Below are 24661 nucleotides of genomic sequence, written 5' to 3'. Positions count from 1 at the left end.
GCTGGCTTGGTATCAGTTATCAAATACATCAAAACCAAATGCAAAGAGTAATGTGTTCAGTGTGGTTCTAGTCAATACAAAATAAAACAGTTTGGGTAAAGAAAGATCTCAAGAGCTGTTTTTGTAGATTTAAATAGCATTAAATCATCATTTAACTAGTAAAGAACCCCAGTGACAGCACTGTCATTTACATGCATCACTTAAGTCAATTATTTAGCAGGGTGTGTTTGTTGTTGTTGTTTTTAACTAAGTAGAAACTAGTTTGTAATCTGAGTTAGGATAGAAGAAATCCTGCTGAATAAATACAGTGAACTACCCTTGAGAGCATGCTGAACTTATATCACCACAAAAAAAGAATAGTTTCCAAAACTACTGTTGGCAGGTAAAATGAGATCTGCTTTAACAGGTTATGGTGAAGTTATTTTGAAGATCCCGCACCTATTCTTACTGTCAGTGTGGACCACAACATGGAAGTGTATTTTCTTGTTGCATAGTTATTACTAAAAATATGTAGCTGTCATGCTATCACTCATTATACATGAAGACTGCTTAATCTGCAGCTCAGTACTGGCACTATCTCACTATGTGGTGGTCTTGGAATCAAATTAAAGCATTGTTACAATGCCTAGAAGTTTTTTTTTTTTTTAAATGGAGCTTATGTTACACTCATGGAGGTTTCACTTTTCAATTTGTAGCTTAAATACATCTGAAAAAGTGAGAGGTTTTCCTTTGCAGTCTCTAACATGGTATGTGTGGAAAAACTTGGCTGAACACAGATGGATAGCTGCATGTGAAATAGGAGAACACAAGCAACTGAACTGGAAGAAGGCTGACGGCACACCATTGTCTTCTTCCTTCAGAAGTTCTGCATTGTGGTCCCTTTGAAAACAGTCAGTGCTCATCTGATCAATGGATCATCATTTGAATGCTCTACCACAAATATACCAACTCTCTGGCTGGCCCCATCCATTATCTGTGCAGTGCCCAACAGACTCCACCATTGCATGGGAGTTGAACTTGTACCATACACCTACTGGCCAAGTGGATTTTTCATGACTTACACCCCCACCCCCCCGAACCTGGGTTCTATCAGTGAAATGAGTTGAGCACACTAGTTACAAAAACCAAAACATGAAAATTACAAAACAAGAACTTCTATTTACAGTAGAACCTCAGAGTAATAAACAAGTCAGGAATGGAGGTTGCTTGTAATTCTGAACAAAACATTAGGGTTTTTCTTTCAAAAGTTTGTAACTGAACATTGACAATACAGCTTTGAAATTTTACTATGCTGAAGAAAAATGCTGCTTTCCCTTTATTTTTTTTTGTTAGCAGTTCACATTTAACACAGTACTGTACTGTATTTGCCTCTCTACTGCTGCCTGATTGTACATCCAGTTCCAAACAAGGTGTGTGGCTCACTGGTCAGCTCATAACTCTGATGTTCGTCTGAGGTTCTACTGTAATTTAAGTTCTGACGCTGGAGTTCGACTTTTAACTCCCAGCCAGGAGACTTGGGAACTAACATATAGCACAATGCAAGTGCCTAGCATATAATCTGCTTGTCCTATGGATGAATATAGAGCTCCTCTGATGCAGTCTTTGACTAATCAGGTAGCACTTAAATAGATAGCTGACTTGCCACTACTATTTCCATTCTGTTACACTGCACCTGGGTTTCTGGTGATTATTTTCAGTCATGAAAAGTAAAGTTCTCTGATGGGGAGATTTTTCCCCTTATACAAGATAATTTTGTCCTTGCTTAATTAGGATACAAGTTTAAAAATGGATATTAAACCTCTCAAAATTCACTTACCATCAGGAAAGGAAAATGGTTCACATTTAACTTCTTTCTGTGCACCATCACCTTTACTAGACTGGAAAATAGAATGAATTTTGGATGATTAATTTTAAAATGCCTTACTATAACTGTCAAATATATGGCTTACATCTTTGAAAAGACATTGTTTGCCTTGATTTTCTGGTTGCTTGACATGAAACATCTTAATGGAACCTGGTTTCCAAAATATGCTGAACACCCACATTCTGAAAATGAGACCACTTTAAGATCTCAAGTTGGGCACCCAAAAATTGGGATATCCAAAATCACTAGTCACTTCTGAAAGCATAGATACATGCTAACAAGTGTTTGACCAGGACCATTTTCCCAACAGGGACAATATAAGCAGCAGAAAATGTGCTTATGGATTGGAGTGCCAATAAAATTCTGCGACAGAAAATTTTCATCTCTTGCTATGGTCACACTGGAAGTAGGGGAGAGGCTAGAAAGGAAAATAAAAATATGGGAGATGAACTAAGTGCTAATCCTGTTCACAATAAAAACACCTCTCCTCCCCCATCTAAAGGGAAAACAATCCTCCAAAGACAAATGAAAGCTGATGAGATAGGGAATATGAATCAACTTTAGCAATAGCTATACAATGGTACAGTTCAACATACACAGATTATTTTTTTTTAAAAGAAGAATCAAAATCAGTATAGCATAAAGGATACAACTAAATTGCTTATAGAAATATGTGCTCTAACAAACTCAAAAGTACATAAATACATATACATGTTTTAAAAACATGCACGATGGAGCCAAAAGAGCACATCTACTCTCGCTCTTCAATTCAATACCAATCACAGCTTCATTCTATTGTGATTCTGGGTATGTCTTCACCATCAGGGCTGCAGAGATCGATGCAGCGGGATCGACTGAGGAGGCTGTGGAGACCCACTCAATCGATCCCAGGAGCGCTCTCTGGTCAATGCCATTTATCCAACCCCCCAAAAGGAGTAAGGCTACGTCGACCAGAGAGCATCTCCCATCGATGCAGCGCAGTGTAGAATGGCAACGTAAGTCCACAGGAGATATGCAAGCTCCATTATGTAGCTTGAGTATCTTCCGTCAACCGCCAGTAGCAGTGTAGACCAGGCCTCAAATGATCTACCAGTAAGCGGCAATATTTGGGTATTTCAGTTTACAAATTTATAGAAAGTACTTTTATGCATAGCGAAAAAAACACTTTGTTCTAGCTCACTGGTCTCTACTACCCAGAAAAGATACAGGTGCCACCGCACCATATTTTTGGAACAATTTGTCCACTGAAATTAAAGCACAAACATATTTGTCTGGTAAGAATGATTTAACTTGCATTTCTTAGAAGCTGATTTCTCAGGAAATTGTAACAAACAAGTGTCCCACATAAGAGCTAGCATACAGTACTTCTTTCCTTTCAAGCAACTATGCTGACAGCTTTAAGACAATATTGTATGTGAGACATTTTGCTAATTATTTCAAAAGCTAATGAAAAAAATGTGTAATATTTAAGGGAATTGTTTTTCTGCCCTATCATTGGATGAGACTAACATGTGAGGTGCATTTTTTATTCCCATTATACATTTCATAAGATTAAGCATATATATTTTCAACTACTGTTGAATATTCCAACTCTGAAACACACTTACTCCAGGTTTTTTAAACAAAGCTGAAGCTTTGTAATCTGATCACTATTTGTGGGCACAGCCTTGTTTATATGCAAGTCCTTTAAAGTTTAAATTGGCATGACTGACATTAAAGCACATTGGTTTAATAGGTCAACATTCTTTTACATAATAAGCAGCTTTCACAGCCTGCAGAATTGCAGCTTAAATTGCTTGACCACATCAAATTTATGAAACTGAAAATGTCACTTTTCAGTAAATGTAAAGCATCAGTAACATCTCACCAATATGCAATTGTGACTACAACCTAAAATAATCTGGAGATTTTTTTCAGTGAACAGTTTGTGGAATTAATCTATCAAGTCCAAGTTTTTTTTTTAAGAGGCATGAAAAATTTTCAAACTATGGCCCATTATGTCAGGATGCAAGTTTGTAAATTAGGACTTGATACGTATTAACTTTAAGACATGCTGTCTCACTTTTGCTGATTATATGAAACCAAACATTAATTTAGGATATTACATAAATCAAAATGGCTAAGAAATTTTCATGTAACCTACATTCTTTGGCTGCTGATTTATTTTTTTGTCTTCTAGATCCTTGAATTTTGACCGAAATGGGACCATCTTTTCTTGAAGTTCTGGTGTACATAACTCGTATACATCCAACATGAGAGGAAATTTGACATCCTAGAATCAAGTTTTAAAAAAAAAAGTCAGACTATTAGCTCAATTTAGAATTCCATATTAAAGTGTTTTTCCAAAGAAAGCCAATCCCCCTCTGATCATTTAAATGCAACTTAGCCATATTTCTGACACAGCCTTTTCTTGATTTATTCAAGAGTATAAAATAATGTAAGATGTCCACAAAATAGATCACATAGAAATGCACACAACTGTCCGATTAGCCCACTGCTGAAAAACTGACTAAACATTTGTGTGTGTCTGCATGTGGGAGGTGGTATGTGTTTCTGTAACAGACCAATGAGTGTAAACTGCAACAAGCTAACTAAAATACAGTTAATACAAACATTTACATGTCAACAGTCCTTTCTCTATAGATACACTGGAAGAAAACTTTTCAGTAAATAACGGACACCTCAGTGGGATTCAGTTCTTTATATCTGAGCAAACAGTTTAGATTGCCTCTCCACTTACTAATTTTTAAAATGTATAATTTAGTTTTAAATACAATTAACTAATGCTCTCAAAGTGTTCATATGTAGCATGGCTCCTTATTTTACTCTTTTGCAGTACTACTTGCTGTCAATTCATCTTTGCAGGAATATTTATCTGCCAAGATCAATCCCTTTTTGAGTGTGAAAAGCATACTCTTCAAAGTATATTCTGCTAAAGAGCAGGCCACCCTCCCTGAACTGATTTATAATGCCATTAGCTAATGGGCACCCTCCACTGAAAAGGAGAACTCTGAGTATTCCTGAAAGCCTGTTACACGAATCTGATTTGCTGGCAGGGACACAGGTCAATGAACAGCCAATCCAGGCAGAAAAGGGCCTCTTATTAATTCATCCACCACCAAATTGGTCCTTGACATTCTCAATGCTGGCAAGTTTGAAAGTCAGTTTCTATCAACTTCATTTACACTAAATCTTAGCTTCTCTTAGGGGTTGAAACTTTCCATACTTTGTCTCAAAACTGATTTTTTTTATTTTCATTTTTTAATCTGGCAAATGTGGAATCTCCCACATGAACATTCAAGAAGAGAGACTGTATGAATAACTCAAACAGCTGAATTTCAGAATTCAACACTGCATGTGATTCAACCTTTATCAGAAGCAGAGTTGATAAAAATCAATGATTTTTTTTTTAATTTAAAAAAAAATCAGTTTTTATTTAAATCAGATTTTTTTTTTTAAATCACTACTAAATTTCTCTCTCATTTAAAAAATAAGTTATAATTAAACCTCATCACAGACATGCTAAACCTACACTTACAGTCTCATAAAAATGAATTAATGGCTCTAGTCTGTCCAGCCTAGCTACCAGCTCTTCCTTCTTGAAAGTTTGGGGCTTTCAGTTTCTGTTTCAGTTTCTCAGCAGCCTAAAGTCACATGTGCAAAGGAAGACAAGCTAGATAGGACTGTCGTTCTGTGCTTATGTGGTGGTGGAGCTGGGCCAGGCAAGGTAGAGGAGTTAGTTAAGACACTGTCTTAAAGACAGAGACAAAGGATGGAGGCAGAGTAGAACAGTGGAGTGGACTGAAAAGAAAAAGGGAAGACATTATTCAGTACACACACAGCTTCCTATATTCCCCTACACTTTTGCCACAGAAAAACTGTCATGGCTTCTGGGTGTAGGAGACCCTATCTGGGAATACTTTGAAGAAATTCCTTCCCTGGGCAAAAAAGGAAAATGTGTCAAGTGTAAGCAGTGCAAGAAGGAGATGCAGGGCCTAGTTGCAAGAATAAAACATAATGAAAACTGCTTATTGGGAGAAAATGATGTGGATCAGCTGGTTAGTAATGTAAATAATTCACTTTGCAATGCATCATTCTTCAAGTTTCACTCTATGCCTTTTAGTACAAGCGTAATTTAACAAGTAAATTCCCAAGCTGTTTGCTATGTTGGATGTTGCAAGTATATGGTACAGAAAGCTGCAGTAAGAGAAATTTAGAGTTGCCAGTTGTCATTGGGTGTCATTTTCTTATTACATAATACATGCCCCTTACTTTGGAGCATCATGGCCACAGACCATAATGCTGATGCCTACGTCTATTCCCTATTTTATTTCAGTGTAACTCAGCTTTCCCAAAGGAACCCCATCTTATACTTGTTTTCTCAAAAAACAGAAGTGCCAGTGAGTTCTATGGGACTTACCCCAAAATTAAGCGCACTTTAAAAAAAAAAAAAAAAAAAAGGGCAGGAAAACACGTATTTCTGTTTCAGTCTATGAATAAAAATGACAGTGGGAGTGGGGAAGATGAAAGCTAGTTGTAGAAGTTAAGGACAGCATACATTTAGTGTTGTGGTCCATTGTCTACAACTAAGCCTAAGATACAACCGGATTTGCTCCGATCCCTCAGACAGAGACAAACACCTACAGGATCTCCATAAAACATTCTTAAAACAACAATACCCACCTGGAGAGGTGAAAAAACAAATTGACAGAGCCAGACCGATACCCAGAAGTCACCTACTACAGGACAGACCCAACAAAGAAAACAACAATACACCACTGGCCATCACCTACAGCCCCCAACTAAAATCTCTCCAGTACATCATTAAGGATCTACAACCTATCCTAGCAGATGATCCCTCACTCGCTCAAGCTGTGGGAGGCAGACCTATCCTTGCTTACAGACAGCCCCCCAACCTGAAGCAAATATTCACCAGCAACAGTACACCATACAAGACCACCACCAACTTGGGAACATACCCCTGCAACAAACCCTGCTGCCAGCTCTGCCCACACATCGACTCTAGTGACACCATCACAGGTCCTAACCACATCAGCCACACCATAAAGAGCTCATTCACCTGCACATCTATTAATGTAATATATGCCATCATGTGCCAGCAATGTCCCTCTGCCATGTACATTGGCCAAACCGGACTGTCACTATGCAAAAGAATAAATGGACACAAATCAGACATAAAAAATAGAAACATCCATAGGAGAGCACTTCAATCTCCCAGGACACTCTGAAAGTTGCCATACTTCAACAAAAAAACTTCAAAAACAGACTTCAAAGAAAAACTGCAGAGCTTGAACTGATCTGCAAACTTAACACAATCAAACTGGGTCTAAATAGGGACTTGGAATGGTTCTCTCATTATAAGAAGTAACTGTCACTGTTCACACATTCTCGCCTCCTAATCGATGGTTAGGAATAGGCCTCAACTACTTCCCCATTGTTGTTCCTTAGTCTTAGATATGTACATATACACACCTGCTATTTGATTTCTATTCCTTACATCTGACGAAGTGGGTTACAGCCCACGAAAGCTTATGCCTGCAGAAATTAAATTTGTTAGTCTTTAAAGTGCTACAGGACTCTCATTGTTTTTGCTGTAAATTAGTGTTGTGATGAATTGTCTGTTAGAGTTAATAACATTTGAAAATTAAAAAAAATAAGTTTAAGGACAGCAGTCAGCTGGCAATCCAGGAGACTGTTGCAACTGCGAATATGAAACACTTATGTAACATTTAAGATTTAGTTTAATAAAATGTAAGTGCTATTGTGTTTCTGTGCGAGATTTAGTTCTTACCATTCCTAATGTACTGCTGCTGCATCTGCAGCTTGACTCAGGTAATTATTATATACTACTTCCTAAATTAATAAAAATCAAATTACCTAAAAAATTACACAAAGTATACCCCCTCTAGATATTGTAAAATGCTGTACTGAGTTGTAAATTAACATTTTAGTGATCAGATTTGCACCATTGTTTAAGAAATATGTGAAGACGTATCAGTGGGAAACTTGATTTAAATCAATCCACCCTGATCAGAAGTGGTCACTTTGTTGGTTTTAAATACAAGCAACTAAAATTAAAGTTATGAGTAATTAAGAATTGGCTTTTGGCAGGCTAACTACATTATTTCTACTAAGTTTTCAGTTGCATAGTCACTAATGGCATCTAATTGTATTAGGCACCACATGGACAGCTATTTTTCAGTTGCTAAGCATAAAAATGTATAAATTGAAGTCTGAACTAAAAAAATGGTAGCATCTTCAAACTGGGCACAGACCGTGTCCTGAATTCTTGGGCGAATTATTTTGTTAATCTGTATACTAAATTTCTCAAATTGAAATTTAATTGATTTTTGCCCACTATAAAATATCTACAATGTAACTGTGTATTCAGAAGTTGCCCAACATAGCAGCATTAAACACTATTGTGCAACTCTGTAGTGGCATAGCTAAAGGACAAAAACATGCATAACGAACACAAGTAAACATACCTATACCCTAACTACATACATGCTGTGCGAATAAATAATCCCATGTATATACCCCACTAACAAGCTACATATATTCACAGACATGTCTGTCCTATATAGCTATGTGCACCGTCACATCTTCCCTCACTGCAACAATCTCTATACTCACCCCAACAGTGTCTCACTATGCAAAACTGAGTACTGTGTAGACTCGGTTACATGCACACATTTAAATCTTTCTCCCACCTCCCACAAAACCAGTCTTTACTTTGTGCTGGAAGGAAGCAAGATTTTTTTTCTTGCTCTGCTTTTCAGTGGGTTTCAGGAAAAGGAGAGTGGGCTAGTCTAGCATTTGTCAAAACAGTACAGGATTATAGAACCCTCCAAATAAGTAAAGCCCCAAGAGGCTGCTTATATCTAAAGCTGCCTCTGCCCTCCTACTCTATCTTTACACACATGTCCTTCTTCCATTCTATGTGCACACATTTTTCTAGGAGGCCTGGTCACATCATAAATGGACCACACACATCTTTTCTCTATTTTATATATTTTCCATTTTCTTTTTCATTCCTCTTCCCAACAGGAGGTGGAGAGGCAGTTTCTTCCCTGTTTGACACTCAGAAAGTAATCTAAGCAACCCTGTGCTGCTTGAACACTACAAAATGGAGCAGTCCATCAAAGACAAGGGGCCACTAACACCCCTCAGAGTGCTGACTGGGGAGTAAGCTGAAAGCAAGAGCCCTCTTCCCAGACAGGATAGTCACAGGGGGCAAATATGACATCCTCCTCTGAACTAATGGTGAAAGACAGGATAAAAAATGCTTAGTGGTATCAGGGCAATTGAACTTCAGTCTCATACAGAAAAAACATTTAATTTGGCATCTTCATTATTGGGACAGTTTCAATATATTTATGAAGATACTGTACACTTTTGGAATGAAGATGTACTGTCCATATAAGGAGTAATTTGAGAGCAAAACCACGTCAGAAAACTATCTGCAAGTGTTAATGAACTTGAACAAAATTCTGATCTCCAATTATATGAGGACTCTAAACTTCAACATATTAATGAAGATTGCTACTGACCTTAAGAACTTTGGCATTCACTGATTCCTTCTCTTTGTAAAAAAATCGAACCATCTGAATTGTCAGGTAGGCAGGCAAGCGACTAATCTTGGACTAAATAAGAAAATATTTAGAGGGAACCATTATACTTCAGATTTTCAGAGAATTTAGACATTTAGCATTTTCATCTTAGACCGTAAGCTCTTCTTGGAGGGACTGGGTCTTCCTGTATGTTTGTGCAACATCTAGCACAAAAGTGCCCATCTTGATCGGAACTTCTGGATGCTTTGGTATTAAATAAAGTAATAAATTGCTCTGATTTGTACACTTCTTGGTTCTTGGAATCTGGAGGCTCCTGCAAAGGTTCAGCACATTCTGTTACAATAACTTTGTTTTGGAGCCAGAAAATCTTGTCAACATGATGAAGTTAGTAAAATTACAAGAATAGTGATGACTGATTACTACTCACAGATTTGATGTACAGAGCATTTCTTTGCAGTGTTGGAGAAAGTTTTGTGATTTCCTCTTGAAGACGCTGTAAAAGAAATTAGCAATAATATTAGCACTGAACTAATACACACCTATACAACATAAAAACAAAAGCAGTTGTATGGAACATATATGTTAGCCCTATTCCTTACTCCACCAATCCTACTCTTCTACCTGGTTGCTAGCGCTCAATATGTGATAAGAGCTCAAAATAAAAGAGCTCTCTGCACCAGGACCATGTATTTCTTCAGTGTCATAAATATCTGAGATGCTTAACTTAAAGATACTATATAATTATATCCCCTAAGGGCAAGGGTTTTTTTTCCCTGCTAGAAAATTACATGCTATAAACTAGCTGTGCAGTGTGAGGTTTTGGATACAAGCAATTACAATATTAACATTGTAAATGTTAGTTAACATTAATATTTTCTCAGTGTAACTAACAGAAGAGTATATAGACCAGTGTCATGAACTAAGTAACAGACTTATTTTAGAACACTGTTTGAGCTATTAAAAACACAGTAGAAAACATAAGAAATGTAACATCCAAACAAGACCAAGTAACATGAAATCAAAGACCAATTAGGGGGAGCTGATCAGACATTCAGATTGACCACCTGGTATGAATCCATGTTCTCAAAGGTTTTGGACCCATGAAAAGAAATGTGACTCAGTATCTTTTTATAAGTGTTTAACAACACCTAAAAATAAGATCAAGAACTATATCACCAAAGCTAAGCTATTACTAATATTAAACTAAAGAATAAAGCAATAAACTATCAAATCAAGATACAAATCAATAAATTGGTCTCCATATTGGACTTGAGTAAAATCATAGTTAAATAATAAAATATAAAAAATAGTCAGTCCTTATATACTTTACAGAGGATTCTAAGGTGATGGTTGGTTAGTTGGTAAAATTCCTTAGTTGGGATTTGTAACCAAAGTTAATAAAATGTATAACTTGGAGCTGATTAAATACTTTAATAATGAAACAAAAATCATCTAAGGTCTAGAGCACAACCTCAGAGCCAATTATAAAGCTACCTTCTTAGAATTCAATTCATGTGTGGCGGCTTTCTTCTCACTACCCCAATCAGAGTTACAGAGTTCTGTTAACATGTATTATAAATCACTCTTATTTACCAAAATTTACAGATGGAAATTTCAAGCCTTTCAGGACTTTTAAAGACAGTTTAGAGAATGGTTTTATGGGACAGGACTAGAGGAACTGTCCTTCCAGTGCCTTCCTCATGTTGACTTTGTGCATGCATATGCGAGCACCCACACTGCCATACCCTAAAAATAAAAAGGCTAAAATAGACTGGGATGTCTCCAGACAATAACAAAAGAAAAAAAGAAAAATAGGATACTTGTGGTAAATTTATTTTTTTCAAAAAACAAATTCTTCAACACTCAGTCTTCTGGCTCTCAGAGCAGGAGCTGGAATTGCAGTCCAGAAGCCAGAGAGCGATGTTCTGCTGGCACAGCACTTCTTGCTAGTGGACCTCCTTAAAATGCAGGCTCAGACTAGTCAAAGGCTAGTGTGGCCTGCTTGTTGATATCATCACTCTCTTTCCAAACTTCTAAGTTTTGGGAATTCTGGAAGGTCAGTCTTTCCTCAGGTGGCTTGTCCCAAAAGGAGAAGATTCTCAGTCTTACTCTTGATTTTTCTAGTTGGAGAACTTTAGTTACTCAGTCTTGCAGCACCTCCTTCAAAGGTCTTTGGACAGATCAGGTCCCAGGCCTATTTTGGAGCTCTGCAACTCGGTTCAGTCAAGTTCAAATTAGGCCATCATTAGTAAGCAGCACTTTGGAAGAGTACTGCTTAAATTAGTGATTTTTCAAAACTTCTTGAGTTTTCTACACCACAGAGATTGTGAATCTGTGATCCGCACACACACATGCACACAAATCAGAAATCCAGAGACTATTTTTGAGGAAGCTGGCATTTTGAGGAAGCTGGTCTTATCTGAGTGAAAGGTCTTAAAACGAAATTGTGTGATCAGTTTACACAAATTCAAAACACAAAAATCCTATAAAATAGCTGACTAAAAAACCCAATCAACAAAGCCAGTCATTCAGCATTTATTCATCAACAAATAAAAAAAATGCAAACCTGTGATCTTTCACCACCTCTGCTTCTCGGCCTTTTTGAAAAAGTAAATGCAATACTTTCCTATTTTGAAACTGGGCTATTGGTCAAACAGCTTGCGTACTGGAATCTACTTCTATCTAAATGAAACCCATTTAATCATTTAAAAAAAAATTATGTAAGGTCTCTTATCCCATATACACTATTTCTCTCACAAATGAGAGAACTCTTGTAGAAATAAAACTCTCACAAATGAACTCTTGAAGAAATAATTTATAAAATGTAAACAACTCAAAGTACTATTATTTTGTATAAATACTACAGTGGTAGTCATTTGGGCCCTGTGTATAATATTGCATGTTAGGCTCAAATTCACAGCAAAGCCTTGCAATTTTTACAGGAGGGTAGTATGTTAGTGTTTAGTAGTAACTCACTTTTAAGTGTTCTTCTACTTTATGCTGTTGTAAATTTGTTTGCCTCAATTAATTAATTAATTGACAGTACAATAACTGTTTAGCAGTTGCCACTGGATGGGTGAAGTAGTAGAGAAAAATTTGATAGTCTGGCAGCTGAGGAAGTAGAGAGAATTAATAGATACACCATCCTCTTCCTTCCTTGTATGTTTGTCATTTTAGCACTCTCCTAACACCAATTGCATAGGAAGAGTTCTCGGATTTGGCATTTTGCTTATTCTGCCTGTCAGTATGCTGCCACTACTGCTTGGTATGACAGCTGTTCTATTAACAGCCAGAGAAAGGTCTTTCATTGGTGGTGGTACATTCAACGATGGTTGATTGATAAACATATCTGCAATTATGAATGGTGCTACCTATATGTTTTTTCTTCACACAGTAGTACAAAGTATTTGGCCTTATTCCTGTGAAGACATGCTCCAAGCGTGATGTAGGCCATTTGCTTTTTTGGTCTCAGTTCAAAGGAGAATGTTTGTACAAGCCCTATGACCGTTTGGAACACAAGTCAGCATGATTAACAGATTTTCCTGAAGAGAGCCGGAATTAGAAATATAAGTGGATGCATGTATAGAGAAGTGTCAATCTCTGGCTCCACTAGGTCAGGTATCAGCCAGTGCTCTGTTTACATTTTACTTTGGTTAATATGCAATTCACCTCCCCTTTTCCTATTCCCTTATCCCACCCAAAAAGATCAGCTACCTTTTAAAAGCAGGGAAGTGAAGCCTGCTGTCACGTACTGTGATTTATATTCTAAATTACCTATATTACTGCCCTTGGCTTTCAAACAAGATATGTTTAATGCTACTCACCAATTTAAGTCCTGTAAAAAGATATTTGACTTCTTGATTAATAAAGCAGCTAAGTTGAAGTTGATTTTCTTTTCCTTTGGTTACTTCCTCCTCTTCTGCTTCTGTACATTTCATGCTTCACACAATTAAGGAAAACCATCACATCCTAAGAGCTGAACTATTGCTCTATTACATTGGTAGGATCAATGGAATACTAAATCAGTTAATACAATCTGAAATTTCTGACTGGATAGTACTTTTACTCCTCCCTTTAGAAAGAATAATTTTTACATAAATGTGGTTTTTATATAAGAAAGAAACTACTAAGATTTGGTACAATGAAAAGTCCTTCTGTTAAATAAATATCCACCCACTCTTCTCTGCTTTAACAAGTCTAATGGCTAGAGTAATAGTCCATGGAAACAGCAACAGCTCACAATAAATGTTTTGCTGATACTTAGCCTTGCAAAGGCCATTTTGCTACCAGGAAACTAACTGCAATACTCGGTTTGCCAATATCAACTCCTGGGATCAGCTGTAATATTACACTCCACTGAGAGTGAACAATGGGAATAGAAACAATTGCATTAAGTTCTTTTACACCTGCTATCTCCCAGGCTGTCCCCACTTCAGATCACTTAACAGCTTTCTCTTTGCAAATTGGTAGGTATTTTATGATGGCACATATCCCCTTCCATCCCTTCCTCCTTTCTATCTCAACTGCCTTTCCTTCCTCCCTAATTCTATAATAGCCATCCCATCACTTCTTTTCTGTAGCTTCATTCATCCTCTCCTTTCACTGTTCTTCCTATCAGTGGATGACCTATGAGGTAGATCACTTATATCCGGGCTTTTTTCTTTTGCAGTTCCTTCAGCACACAACTCAGTCTCCCTATCAGCTAACTCTTCCCTTCCCTACACCATCTCTGTTCCACATGCCCTTCCATTATCATGTTCTTTCCACTCTCTGAGTTCCACCCCTAACTTTCTATGGACTCATTTCATCATGCCACTGACCTATCTGTCTATTCTCTTACCTACTCATTCTGCTCCTCCAACCAGTTTAGGGACTCAGATACTAAAACAAAGTCCATGGTATGAGAGCAGAAAAGCATGGGCCTCTTGCTCAAAAAACATCTAAGATCTAACACTTGACTCTGCACCAAAGGTTATATGGGATTGCTACCCTGATTTTAACAGACATTTCCCTCTTAATATCTCTCAGAGGAAAGCAAACTGCCCCGTCCACGCCCATATGTTCAGGGAAAAATTATGTGCCATGCTCAAACACAACACTCAGTTCCACTATGGGCAGGTATGCAAGAATAGTACACTATGCTTTAAATGCCACTTCCATGGAGCACATAAGTCTTGATCAACCTCCTTAAACAGTATTATTTTTCTATTAAAAAAACCTACAGATTGAAAATTGTGTGATGAATCCACTTCCTAGTCACCTGATATGTGACTGTGTATTTGTTACTTTTGACAAAATTCCAAAGGAAGGGACTACTATTTTTTGTACACGGCTAAGTACATAAGCAACACAAATCAGTGACTAAATATATGGTCATCTAGTCCATTTTATATCAAGATATCAGTGGTATCCATGTAAAAGTAAACTGTCACCGTCTCCTGAGGCAAAGAACTTCAAATGTTAGTCGATAGAGAAAGCCACTGTGTATTAAAGCTCTTTTTAAAAAAAAAGTTTCCAAGGTTACCATGTTTTCCATTACTACTTATTCTAATTTTTGTGATATGCTTTTATGTACTTCTGCTATACCAGATGCATCTTTTACCCAAGCATCTTCCCTCTGCACCCTCTTCTGACTAAGCTTTTCATTTACCCCTTAAGTGTGAAATCCCCACCCCACTCCGATTTACTAAATCACTACTACTCTTTAGATCTTGCTTTAAAATCCTTAGGATACGTTGTTTCAAATTCAATGCTGAAGAACTGATCGACTAAACTCTTCTTTTTAGAAGCTGCTGCTGAAGCTCCTGAGTCTGTCTGCAAAACAGGTTATCTTATTATAATTTTAAGTAGCAAACAAAACACCTCTCTTCCATGCAGACTACAATTAAGTATGATTTACTTTTAAAAGATAATTCATTAAATGACTATTCCTTCCAAAAGAACACACACCTATGGTTTCGCAAGAAAACTAGTTATGTTGACATTTCATCTGCTTAGTCTCCCCCTAAGCAGAGGGGAAAAAAATCAGAAGACACACCAACATTAGCATTTAATTACTGTGAAAACAGTCTCTTTATACTATAATACTGACAAAAAACAGTAAATGTTTTTGTTATCAAGAACAGCATTGTTTATTTTTCTTTGAAAGACTTCTCTCTAATACTTTTTTAAACTATAAATAAAGCTGTTTTATCTCTGACCTTTGTAAGCCAAGACTCTTCACAGAGTATTTTTTTTAAAGCTACACTTTGGAGATGTCTCACTCTTAACTCTGGAGGAATTAAAGTTCTCAGTGAGTTGACTAAACTAATCCTCAGTTTGCCACAGCATTCTTGCTGAAATCCTTCTCTGAAATACAAAGCACAAGGATGCTTTTCAGCAACAGCCAATAATGTATCAAATGAATAGGATGTTAGGGCCAGTAGGTCAAACAGGCACTGATCCTGTGGCCCTTCACCATTGTGGTCTTCCACACTGGCTTATGCAGGGCCAACATGGAGACTCTTTCCATAGTACAGGCATCCCAATGTGGGATTTAAGTGGCATGGAGGGCCTTGCACTAGCCATCCAAGCCATAGGGCAATTTCACATACTAGCCTATAATTATAATCTAGGGAACTTGGCAGCACTCCAGCTTAATGAAACTGGTTCAACTATTTATTGTCATACTCACCCAATAAGAATATAAGTCATGAATACTGTATTATAAGCCTCATCTATAATGAAATCTTATAATATTCTATGATTTTGAATTACCTCCATAAGAGAATCACCTTCTATCCCTTCCAGCTTTTGCTGTAGTACCCTCATCATTTGTACCCAGCACTCATTGGCATCCTATAAAGAAAACAAAATATTGAAATTTGTCTAAATACCAGTAATTAACATTTATGATTTTACATATGTAATAATATAGAACTATCATCAATCTCAACTACAACAAAAAGTTTGGAATCTGACAATTCATTAACTCTAAACTTTTTGCCATTCCAAAAATACTCATTTTGCTAAGCTAGTGTTTGACTCTTCATGCAACTTTTTTCTACATCCTTCAGAAACATCTGGCTTTTAAGATACAAAAGGCTACAGAATAATTTTTAGACTTTAGCTAGAAGCAAAAAATAATTTTCTGTTGAGTTAATGCTTTGTAACTGTACTCTATGACAGAATAAGTTCTTTAATAAATGTATCTTTTCCAGATATGTATTGCTTGGACACTGTACAATATGCTGGAAATTAAGTGAAAGTATGTACCTGTTGAAGATATTGGCCTTGATCACCTTTTTCTGCAAATTGTGGGAAGGCCATGTGCAAAAACTGCAGGAGAATGATGGGCGGGATACTAGAAGAAGTTTTATCCATGGAATCAAACAAATCTCTAAGAGCTTAAAAATAAAGCAAGTGAGTTTTGAAAAATAAATTTAAAAAATCAAAATTAAAGAAATCCACTTAGTTAAAATTAACAGCAAGAACGTAACAATATTCAGAGGGAACGCTTATTTAATAGTGTCAAATTAGAGCTTTTCACCATACAGCTAAATATTTTAGCAGTAGATATAACAGGTGCACCGACAAAATATGTTTGTAAACTTAGTATGCATAACAAATGACCCATATATGAAAGAAAGGCACAAAGTGCCTTGCCCTATGAAGCTGGTTCCCTGCTAACAGTCTAAGAATGGAATCTTCATTCATCAAAAACTATTTAACACACCTGAGGCACAATGTTCTCATAACAGGTCTATACCTAAAAACATAAAGGTGTTCATGTAAGATCCACTTGCTGTAACTGAAATCCACAGTGACTTAAGTGTCACTTACTGCTGATAGAACCAAAACTAAACTTGATTTTTCAAAATTAAAATTATTCAGAGAATACTTAAACACACTTTGCACCCAGAAAAAAACGAGTGAATTGTACAGGTAAGTGCAGAAAGTTCAAAACTATTTGCAAATCAGTGGATGATGCTCATAAAGAGTATGCTGAGTGACAAAAACACACACATCCTCTTTTTCCCCCACTCCTAGCTGCATATATTAATCTTATTCCTAAAAATGTACCCGTTATACAGCATTTGAAGTTTATAAAGTGCTTCACAGACACTGACTGCTGCTCACAACAGACCTATGATGTAGGCTTTATAGGCAAGGAGACTAGGTGTGAAGCTTTTCTACCAATGGATATAGCGAACATTATTTTATAACAAAAGGAATTAAGTTTTATGGCCAGTTTCTTCCTGTCCCTGTGATCCAACATCTATTAAACACTGACTCCAAGAAGAGGCATTATCTCTATATGACACAGCCATTAAAAAAGGCTTTTGTGTCATGCAGGAGCTCCTGACCAGCCCAGCACCAAAGAGTTAACTAAGGATTTACTTATTAATGTATTAGACTCCTCAGAAGCAACGTTGTCACCTCAAAAGAAAATAAGGGACATAAAGTAGAGGCAGTGAGAAGGGAAGGGGCAGGCATGGTTGTATAGAATAACCATTGAACTTACCACCCCAAAATTCGATCAGCAGGCAAACCCACAAACTGGACCTTTCCTTCTTTATTTTGTTTTGTTTTTCCTTAAATGGACTGGTAGAAATCCCAGTGTGCTGGCCCAGCATCTTAGTGGGGCAATGAAATAGAGTGAAAAAGAAAACAGAGTGGACAAGTAGTACCCTTGTTCAAACGTAAAGGGTCGAGCTAGAGTTCTAGTTAGAGCTCAGAGATACTGGGCCTTTGTGAGCTCCTGCTACTTAAACCACCATCACCACCATGATAAAATGCGACTTTCCCTTTGGAGAGTAAATATGCATGACACTATTATGAAGTCTGAATCCCTAGGGTAAGGATGATGACATACTAATGATTGCAGTGGATATTACGCCAATGATATTGCAAGGCCAATAACATTTATTAAAAGTGTATCACTGGGATGGTGAGTTCCAGAAATACAGTTATAGCCTACCATTAAGAGAAAAACAAGAACTGTCCACTAAAATGTTTATATGGAAAGTGTTCACCTCAAGTGGAGAGGAGGGTTTTACAAAGTCCCAGCTACTTTAAATAAGAAATAAGGGACATAATGCTTTATATGCAAGACTGAATTGTGTCTAGTTTCATGTGCACAATCCACACTACTCCAAGTATACCTTTGTTGGAGTAGTGTTTGGAAGGTGCAGAAAAGTATGCTTTACATCCAAGATTAGTCAATTCCTTAGAAGTGCACGAGGTAGTAAAAGTTAAAAATGAACCCCTCACTGCTAATGGACCTGGAGCTCCCAAGGCATAAATTCCAAAGAAAAACAGACTTTCAAGACTTGCAATAGCAATCCTGGATTCCAGCTGCAATGAGATAAAGTTACATAATAAAAAAAACTCAGTGTTCTAATCCAAATACCGACCTGCAGTAATATACTGAGCAGAGGCCATTTCTCCTGAAGCTCTTAAGGCACCAGCATACCTAAAACATTCAAATAATTTGCATGCAATTAACCAAATCATGTAAAATAAATTTAAAAAAAATAAACACCACACTTTTAATTCACAAAAGAGAGGAGTGGATAAAATGGTCGGATAAAATTTTAAGAAAACATTCTAAAAAAGAGTTCTGGATAGATTCATTAAACTTGACCCAATCTAAGTATTCACCTCCTGATAGCACTCATTGTCTAGTACTTCGAAACCCACCCCAAATCACCATTTCTGCTATAATCATGCTGAAGCAAGGGAAATGCTAGCATCCCTCACATCAGTTTTGCTAAAAGGTGAGTGAAAACCAAATTTTAATAAGATATTTTTATTTTTTTTAATTCTATATAATTTTGCATACACTCTACTTCAATTTAATTCAGTCCCCCTTCTCTTCCTGTTTCTTGGAAGAAGAGCCTTTCCTTGCTTAGCACATGAAAAGTAAGGCTGAACACTTGCCTAAACACAAGTTTCTACTGCTTCTCATGGGAACATCATCATACGCTTCCTAAATGATTTTGCACCAAGATGGGAAAGAATAGCCACACTAAGTAATTAAAGCAGATCAAAGCAGCAAGGAGATAAATAATTTTGGTAGCTGTTGTCACACATTTCCCTCTTATGAAACAATGCAGTGTTGCAAGGGAAAGGGAATGGGGACAAGAGAGTAAGTATCCAAAAGGAATTCATGTCCCCAAGCAGGTCCCCAGCCAGCCAAGGAAAAGTCCACCGCAAATATGGAACAAGTTAAGGGCACATTTCATGGGAGTGGGACACACCATTCTACCAAGAAGGAGAATCTATTTTAGAAAAAACATAAGAAATGGGGAGCACATGCAGGAATTACTCCTTAGAAATTTCTGAAATATCCAGTGCAATTTCCTCCATTTTACGAGATTAAGATACTTGGAGTCACTGTGGATAATTCTCTGAAAACTTCCACTCAATGTGCAACAGTGTTTGAAAAGGCTTAGAGCATGTTAGGAACTATTAGGAAAGGGATAGAAAATGAGGCAGAAAATATCATAATGCACTATATAAATCCACTGTGCGCCCAAACCTTGAATACCATGTCCAGTTCTGGTCACCCCATCTCAAAAAGGATTTAGTAGAACTTGAAAAGGTTCAGAGAAGGGCCAAGATGAACAAGGGATGAAATGACTTCCGTAGAGGCAAGATTAAAGAAATCAGTTCAGTTTTAAAAAAGAGATGACTAAGGGAGGGGGAATATGATAGAAGTTTATAAAATCATGAATGGTGTGGAAAAAGTGAATACAGAAGTGTAATTTACATTTTCATGCAATAACAAAATAGGGTTCACCCAATGAAATTAATAGACAGCAGGTTCAATACAAACAAAAGGAAGTACTTTTTCACACAGTGTACAACTAATCTGTGGAGAGCACTACCGTGGGATGTTGTGAAAGCCAAAAGCATAACTGGGTTAAAAAAACCTAGGTAAGTTCATGGAGGATAGGTCTATCAATAGCTATTAGCCAAGATAGTTAGGGATGCAACTCATGGTTAGGGCAAACCTATTCCTCTGATTACCAGAAGCTGGAAATGCAAGACAAGGGTGGATTACTCGATAACAGCCCTATTCTGTGCACTGCCCCTGAAGCTCTAATATAAGCCACTGCCAGAGACAGGATACTGGGCGAGATGGATTATAGTCTGACCCAGCATGATAGTTCTTATGCTCTTAAAATAAATTTTGAATAAAATTATGTAGCTGGTGGGCATCCCTTCTTCTCCACTTCTCTCAGAGGGAAGCAGTGAGTGGGACAGATCTTTCTTTAAGAAAAGAGGAAGTGAATAAGTAGGGTACATCTTATCTGTCAGATGCTGCTGCTGTTTCACCCACTGCTGAGGAAGTCTGGGAGCCCCTACTGCTACTCCTATTTCAGATTTATCTTCCTAATGAGCCCTTACTTTAGCACTTAGAAGAGGAACTCTGAAGAAGCAGGTTCCTCCAAGCCAGGAAGAGGGATGTTTGCTTCTCTTACTTCAACCTTGGACCTGACTTCCACATAAATTCATGCCAGAGAGAGTATCCCTTTCACCAGAAAGGGGTACATCAATCATGGGAAGCTAAAGGGAGATGCTCCCGGAGACCTCAATAGGACAGCGGACATGAAGGGAAACCAGAACACTAAGCTTGCCCAGGTAAAACTACTCACTTTTACTTCCCTCCTCACTATCCTCTGTGCTGTCATCAGGTGAGAAGAGGAGAAAGGCTGAGTCTTGCTAACACTCTTCAGAGCAGTGGATTTGACTTTTTCCAGGGCTGGTTTCCCAGCAGATAGAATACTGTCATATTTTATTGCACCCTCCCAGTTTTATAGGCTATACCTTGACACTCAACCTACGTGATATTTTACGTACTAAATAAAGCACTGAAACTAAGGGTAAAAGACTTCCTGGCTGAAATGAAGGTTTATGGATTTCCCCCCAGATTATTTCTAAACAGTTTCCCAGTGTAGTTAGGTATGTAAATTTTGCAACCTAGAAACAGCTATCAAAATTGATATAAGGCCACATTGATGGCTTTAACAGTCAAATTGATTATTTAATAAAATGGAGGGCAATTAATTTGAATAAGTATTTGGATAATCAGTATTACTGTACATAGGGAATCAAGTCAAATATAGAAGAGTCAAGAGTTTTGGTCATTCTACATGAGTGAAGTAATCCTGACTAAATGACCATTATCCCCACAATTCTTGAATGTTAAAGATCTCTTATATTGCATGCGAGTTGGCTCTCTCACTGGAATTCTCCAAAAGTAAGTCTGGAAGAACTGATTTTTCTCTCTTGCTGATCCCTAAACGGTAGCAAAATCCTTCAATACATTTCTCACAATGAAGTATGTAGAAATTGTTTGTTTCTAGACCTCAATCCAGAAAAATCAGGAAAATTAGGAAATATCAAATGTACTTGAAAAAAAATGCTCGTGGATTTATAAGATAAAACTTTCATTGTGTTGCCAACAAAACGTAACATACCGAACATCACAAGCTACATAATCTGTAATTAGACAGTTTGCAAACGAACTCTGGACAGAGTTATGGTCAAATGTTTTTGCAAAGGAACAGGACTTTGTTTCATAAATTAACTGCATAACAGGTTTTTGTGGGTTTTTTTGTTAGTTTAAGAGAAAGATAATACTTTAGATGAAAACAGAATATACATATTAACCCCAGAAGAGTAGATGCTCAGAATTCAGCAATTCACCTAAACAGTTACATGAAGTCTATTTGCAATTGATGTGAATTGTTTTAGCAAGACAGAACCAATAGTTATTAAAATATTTTAGCTCCTATAAATATATAGTTTTAAGTTTATAAAACAAACTGTATACTGCTTTGACTTCTTACTAAGGACACTTACTAAGCTGCAACCAACATAATAATTGTGCTACTCTGTAGCACTATTAAGACAACAGTTTTACAAGACTGACACTCCATAATCCAAAGAAAACAATTTTAATCTTAGTACTTTTATAATGAACCCTACCTCTTAAGGGCCTCTTTCAGTTCTGGCACAGAGCGGATACACTGAACTGTAGCATTCATGTAACAAGTGTTGCCAAGATTTGTCAAACCACATGGTAATTCCATCTGCCAAGGAAACATACAAGGTGCTTGAAGGTTTAAGAGACATTTATTTTGGTATAAATATTGTAACAGACAGTAACTTGTTAGAATAGGATGGATCTGAAATTAAAGAAACCTAATCACCCACCATGTTGCATCAAATTTCATCTAATAAATCTATTAATTCAACATTTTTTCATGAAGTGTATTTATTCCTAGTTCTATTTTCTTGTTAGTTTGAAGTATTTTACCTTTTAGCGCACTTTAAAATACATTCAGGAGTTCTTCATTTTATTTCTGTGTGTTTTGGTATGGTGAGCAGAATATAATTTAGAGGGCATATCTCTTGAAAAGCAGTCATTTACAAAGGTTCCAATTATAACCAAATTCAAATTTTAACTTAAGTGTCCTGACTTGTGAATTTCTGAAGTCCTAAAATTTACATTTTAAAAATACTGATTTGACTTTGTAAAAGAAGAAAATGGTTATACTAATGTCATAAATGGATCATAACAATTTCAGGTACCATTAGAAATAATCGCACAAATAAATAATTTTTACAAAAAAACAATGTAACAAAAAGTGAGCCAGATATCAGGAAAAAATGGATTAATAAAAGATAAGTCAATTATGCATTTGGATAAATTTTTGGGAAAAAGCATTAATCTAGCTACACAATGTGTGTTAGTGTGTCCATTAAAAACACAGAGTACAGGCATATTTGAAATTCAGATGTTAAAAATTCAGCGACAAAATTTGGCTAAAAGAAAAACAAAGTAATATAAAGATTTTCAAATTTTATCCAAGACTGATTTGTCTCCTTTTTCACCTCTATTATTAATAGTTAGCTATTCTAGTCACTTAGACTATTGTCTCATAGGTTTAAGTATCAATTATTTCCACAGAGACCATAGGAGGCGCTTGCATAAGTACTAAAGACACATCAGTCCTAAATTACAAAGCCATCATCATATGGATATTTACAATAGAATTATTGTTCCATACGTGCAGTAGGCAGTGTTCAGAAGTCAACTTGACAGTTTTACTTTAATAAATACTATCAGATTAAGGACAAAAACAAAACTGATGAAGTTATAGAAAAGAAAAAACCAGGGAAACCTTTGTTTTTAAACATGATGTCAATTCTTTTCCCCCAGATACTATAAATGATAAGTAAATAAACTATAATTTAAGATCCACTTTCAAATAAAAATTACAAATACACTGAAAAGTGTAGTTATCCAAAAGATAACAGGAATCTGTGGTACAAAATATACTTACAGCTGAGGCTAACTGCTCCTCCGTCATGTCTTCTACAAAGACAGGTCGAGCTACTGGTTCCTCAGGGAGTGCATCTGCTGAGCCCATCATTAGTAAGGACATCCCCTGTAAACACAGGAGGTATAATCAGACATCCATAAAATACACGCACCATTAGAAATAATTGCACAAATACATCATCATTTTTTGTAAAAATTATGTAATAAAAAGTGAGCCAGAGATCAGGAAAAAATGGATTCACACAAGATAAGTCAATTATACATTTGAATAAATTAAAGAGCATCCATAAAATACAAGTACAAGAAAGGTAGAAATCTGCATACCTCTAAAATTTAGTAATTTCAGATGTCTCCTATTGGAGATAAACTAACACACAGTCTTCTCTTATAATGTTTATTTGATACTGCATTATTGTTTCTAAAAACAAAGCTAACCAATAAAACATAAAATGAAATTAATCTGCTTTATTCTATTCTATTTTTATTGAATTACTGAATCTCCATTACTTTACGGAAACTAAAAACATTTTAGTCCATTAATCTCTAAGTAATACTGCTAACTTTCTCATTATATAGAAAATGCACAATAGGAAAAAATTCATAGTATTTATTCAAGTTTCCATTTGGCCACGCCATTACATCAGTCAGCAGACAAGATCTTTTTTAATAAATAGCATTAAGTAACATCAGATTCCAAGTCTGACTAAAAATGAATGAATCACAAAATACCCTTAAAGAAAAGAACTCCCCACAGTTTTTGACCTTTCAGAGCCAAAAGTCTTTCATACTGCAGTACAAGGAAAACTACTTTGTCCTTCTTTCCTCTGATCATGAAGACATCTTGAGCCTCAGGAAGTTAGGAGC

The 24661-nt window shown here is 36.5% G+C and overlaps 1 protein-coding gene across 1 annotated transcript in view; it reads right to left on the bottom strand.

Annotated features, from left to right (window-relative positions):
• The window catches only part of USP14 (ubiquitin specific peptidase 14), a 31455-nt gene that overhangs the window by 1915 nt on the left and 4879 nt on the right, over positions 1–24661 (bottom strand). The window contains exons 4-14 of the mRNA XM_067546913.1: positions 23799–23903; positions 22438–22541; positions 18855–18913; positions 16714–16844; positions 16216–16296; positions 15194–15273; positions 13284–13398; positions 9887–9952; positions 9439–9531; positions 4008–4136; positions 1817–1877 (exon numbers count right to left, since the gene is read on the bottom strand). Of these exons, the coding sequence (XP_067403014.1) occupies positions 1817–1877; positions 4008–4136; positions 9439–9531; positions 9887–9952; positions 13284–13398; positions 15194–15273; positions 16216–16296; positions 16714–16844; positions 18855–18913; positions 22438–22541; positions 23799–23903 (1024 nt within the window). The remainder of the gene's footprint in view (positions 1–1816; positions 1878–4007; positions 4137–9438; positions 9532–9886; positions 9953–13283; positions 13399–15193; positions 15274–16215; positions 16297–16713; positions 16845–18854; positions 18914–22437; positions 22542–23798; positions 23904–24661) is intronic.

This window comes from Emydura macquarii, unplaced genomic scaffold (genome assembly GCF_026122565.2).
Source record: "Emydura macquarii macquarii isolate MOO-44397 ecotype Brisbane River unplaced genomic scaffold, CSIRO-AGI_Emac_v2 contig_212, whole genome shotgun sequence".
In the NCBI taxonomy this organism is placed as follows: domain Eukaryota; kingdom Metazoa; phylum Chordata; order Testudines; family Chelidae; genus Emydura; species Emydura macquarii.
Note: the sequence above shows the minus strand (reverse complement) of the source record. Positions and strands in the feature narration are given on the sequence as shown.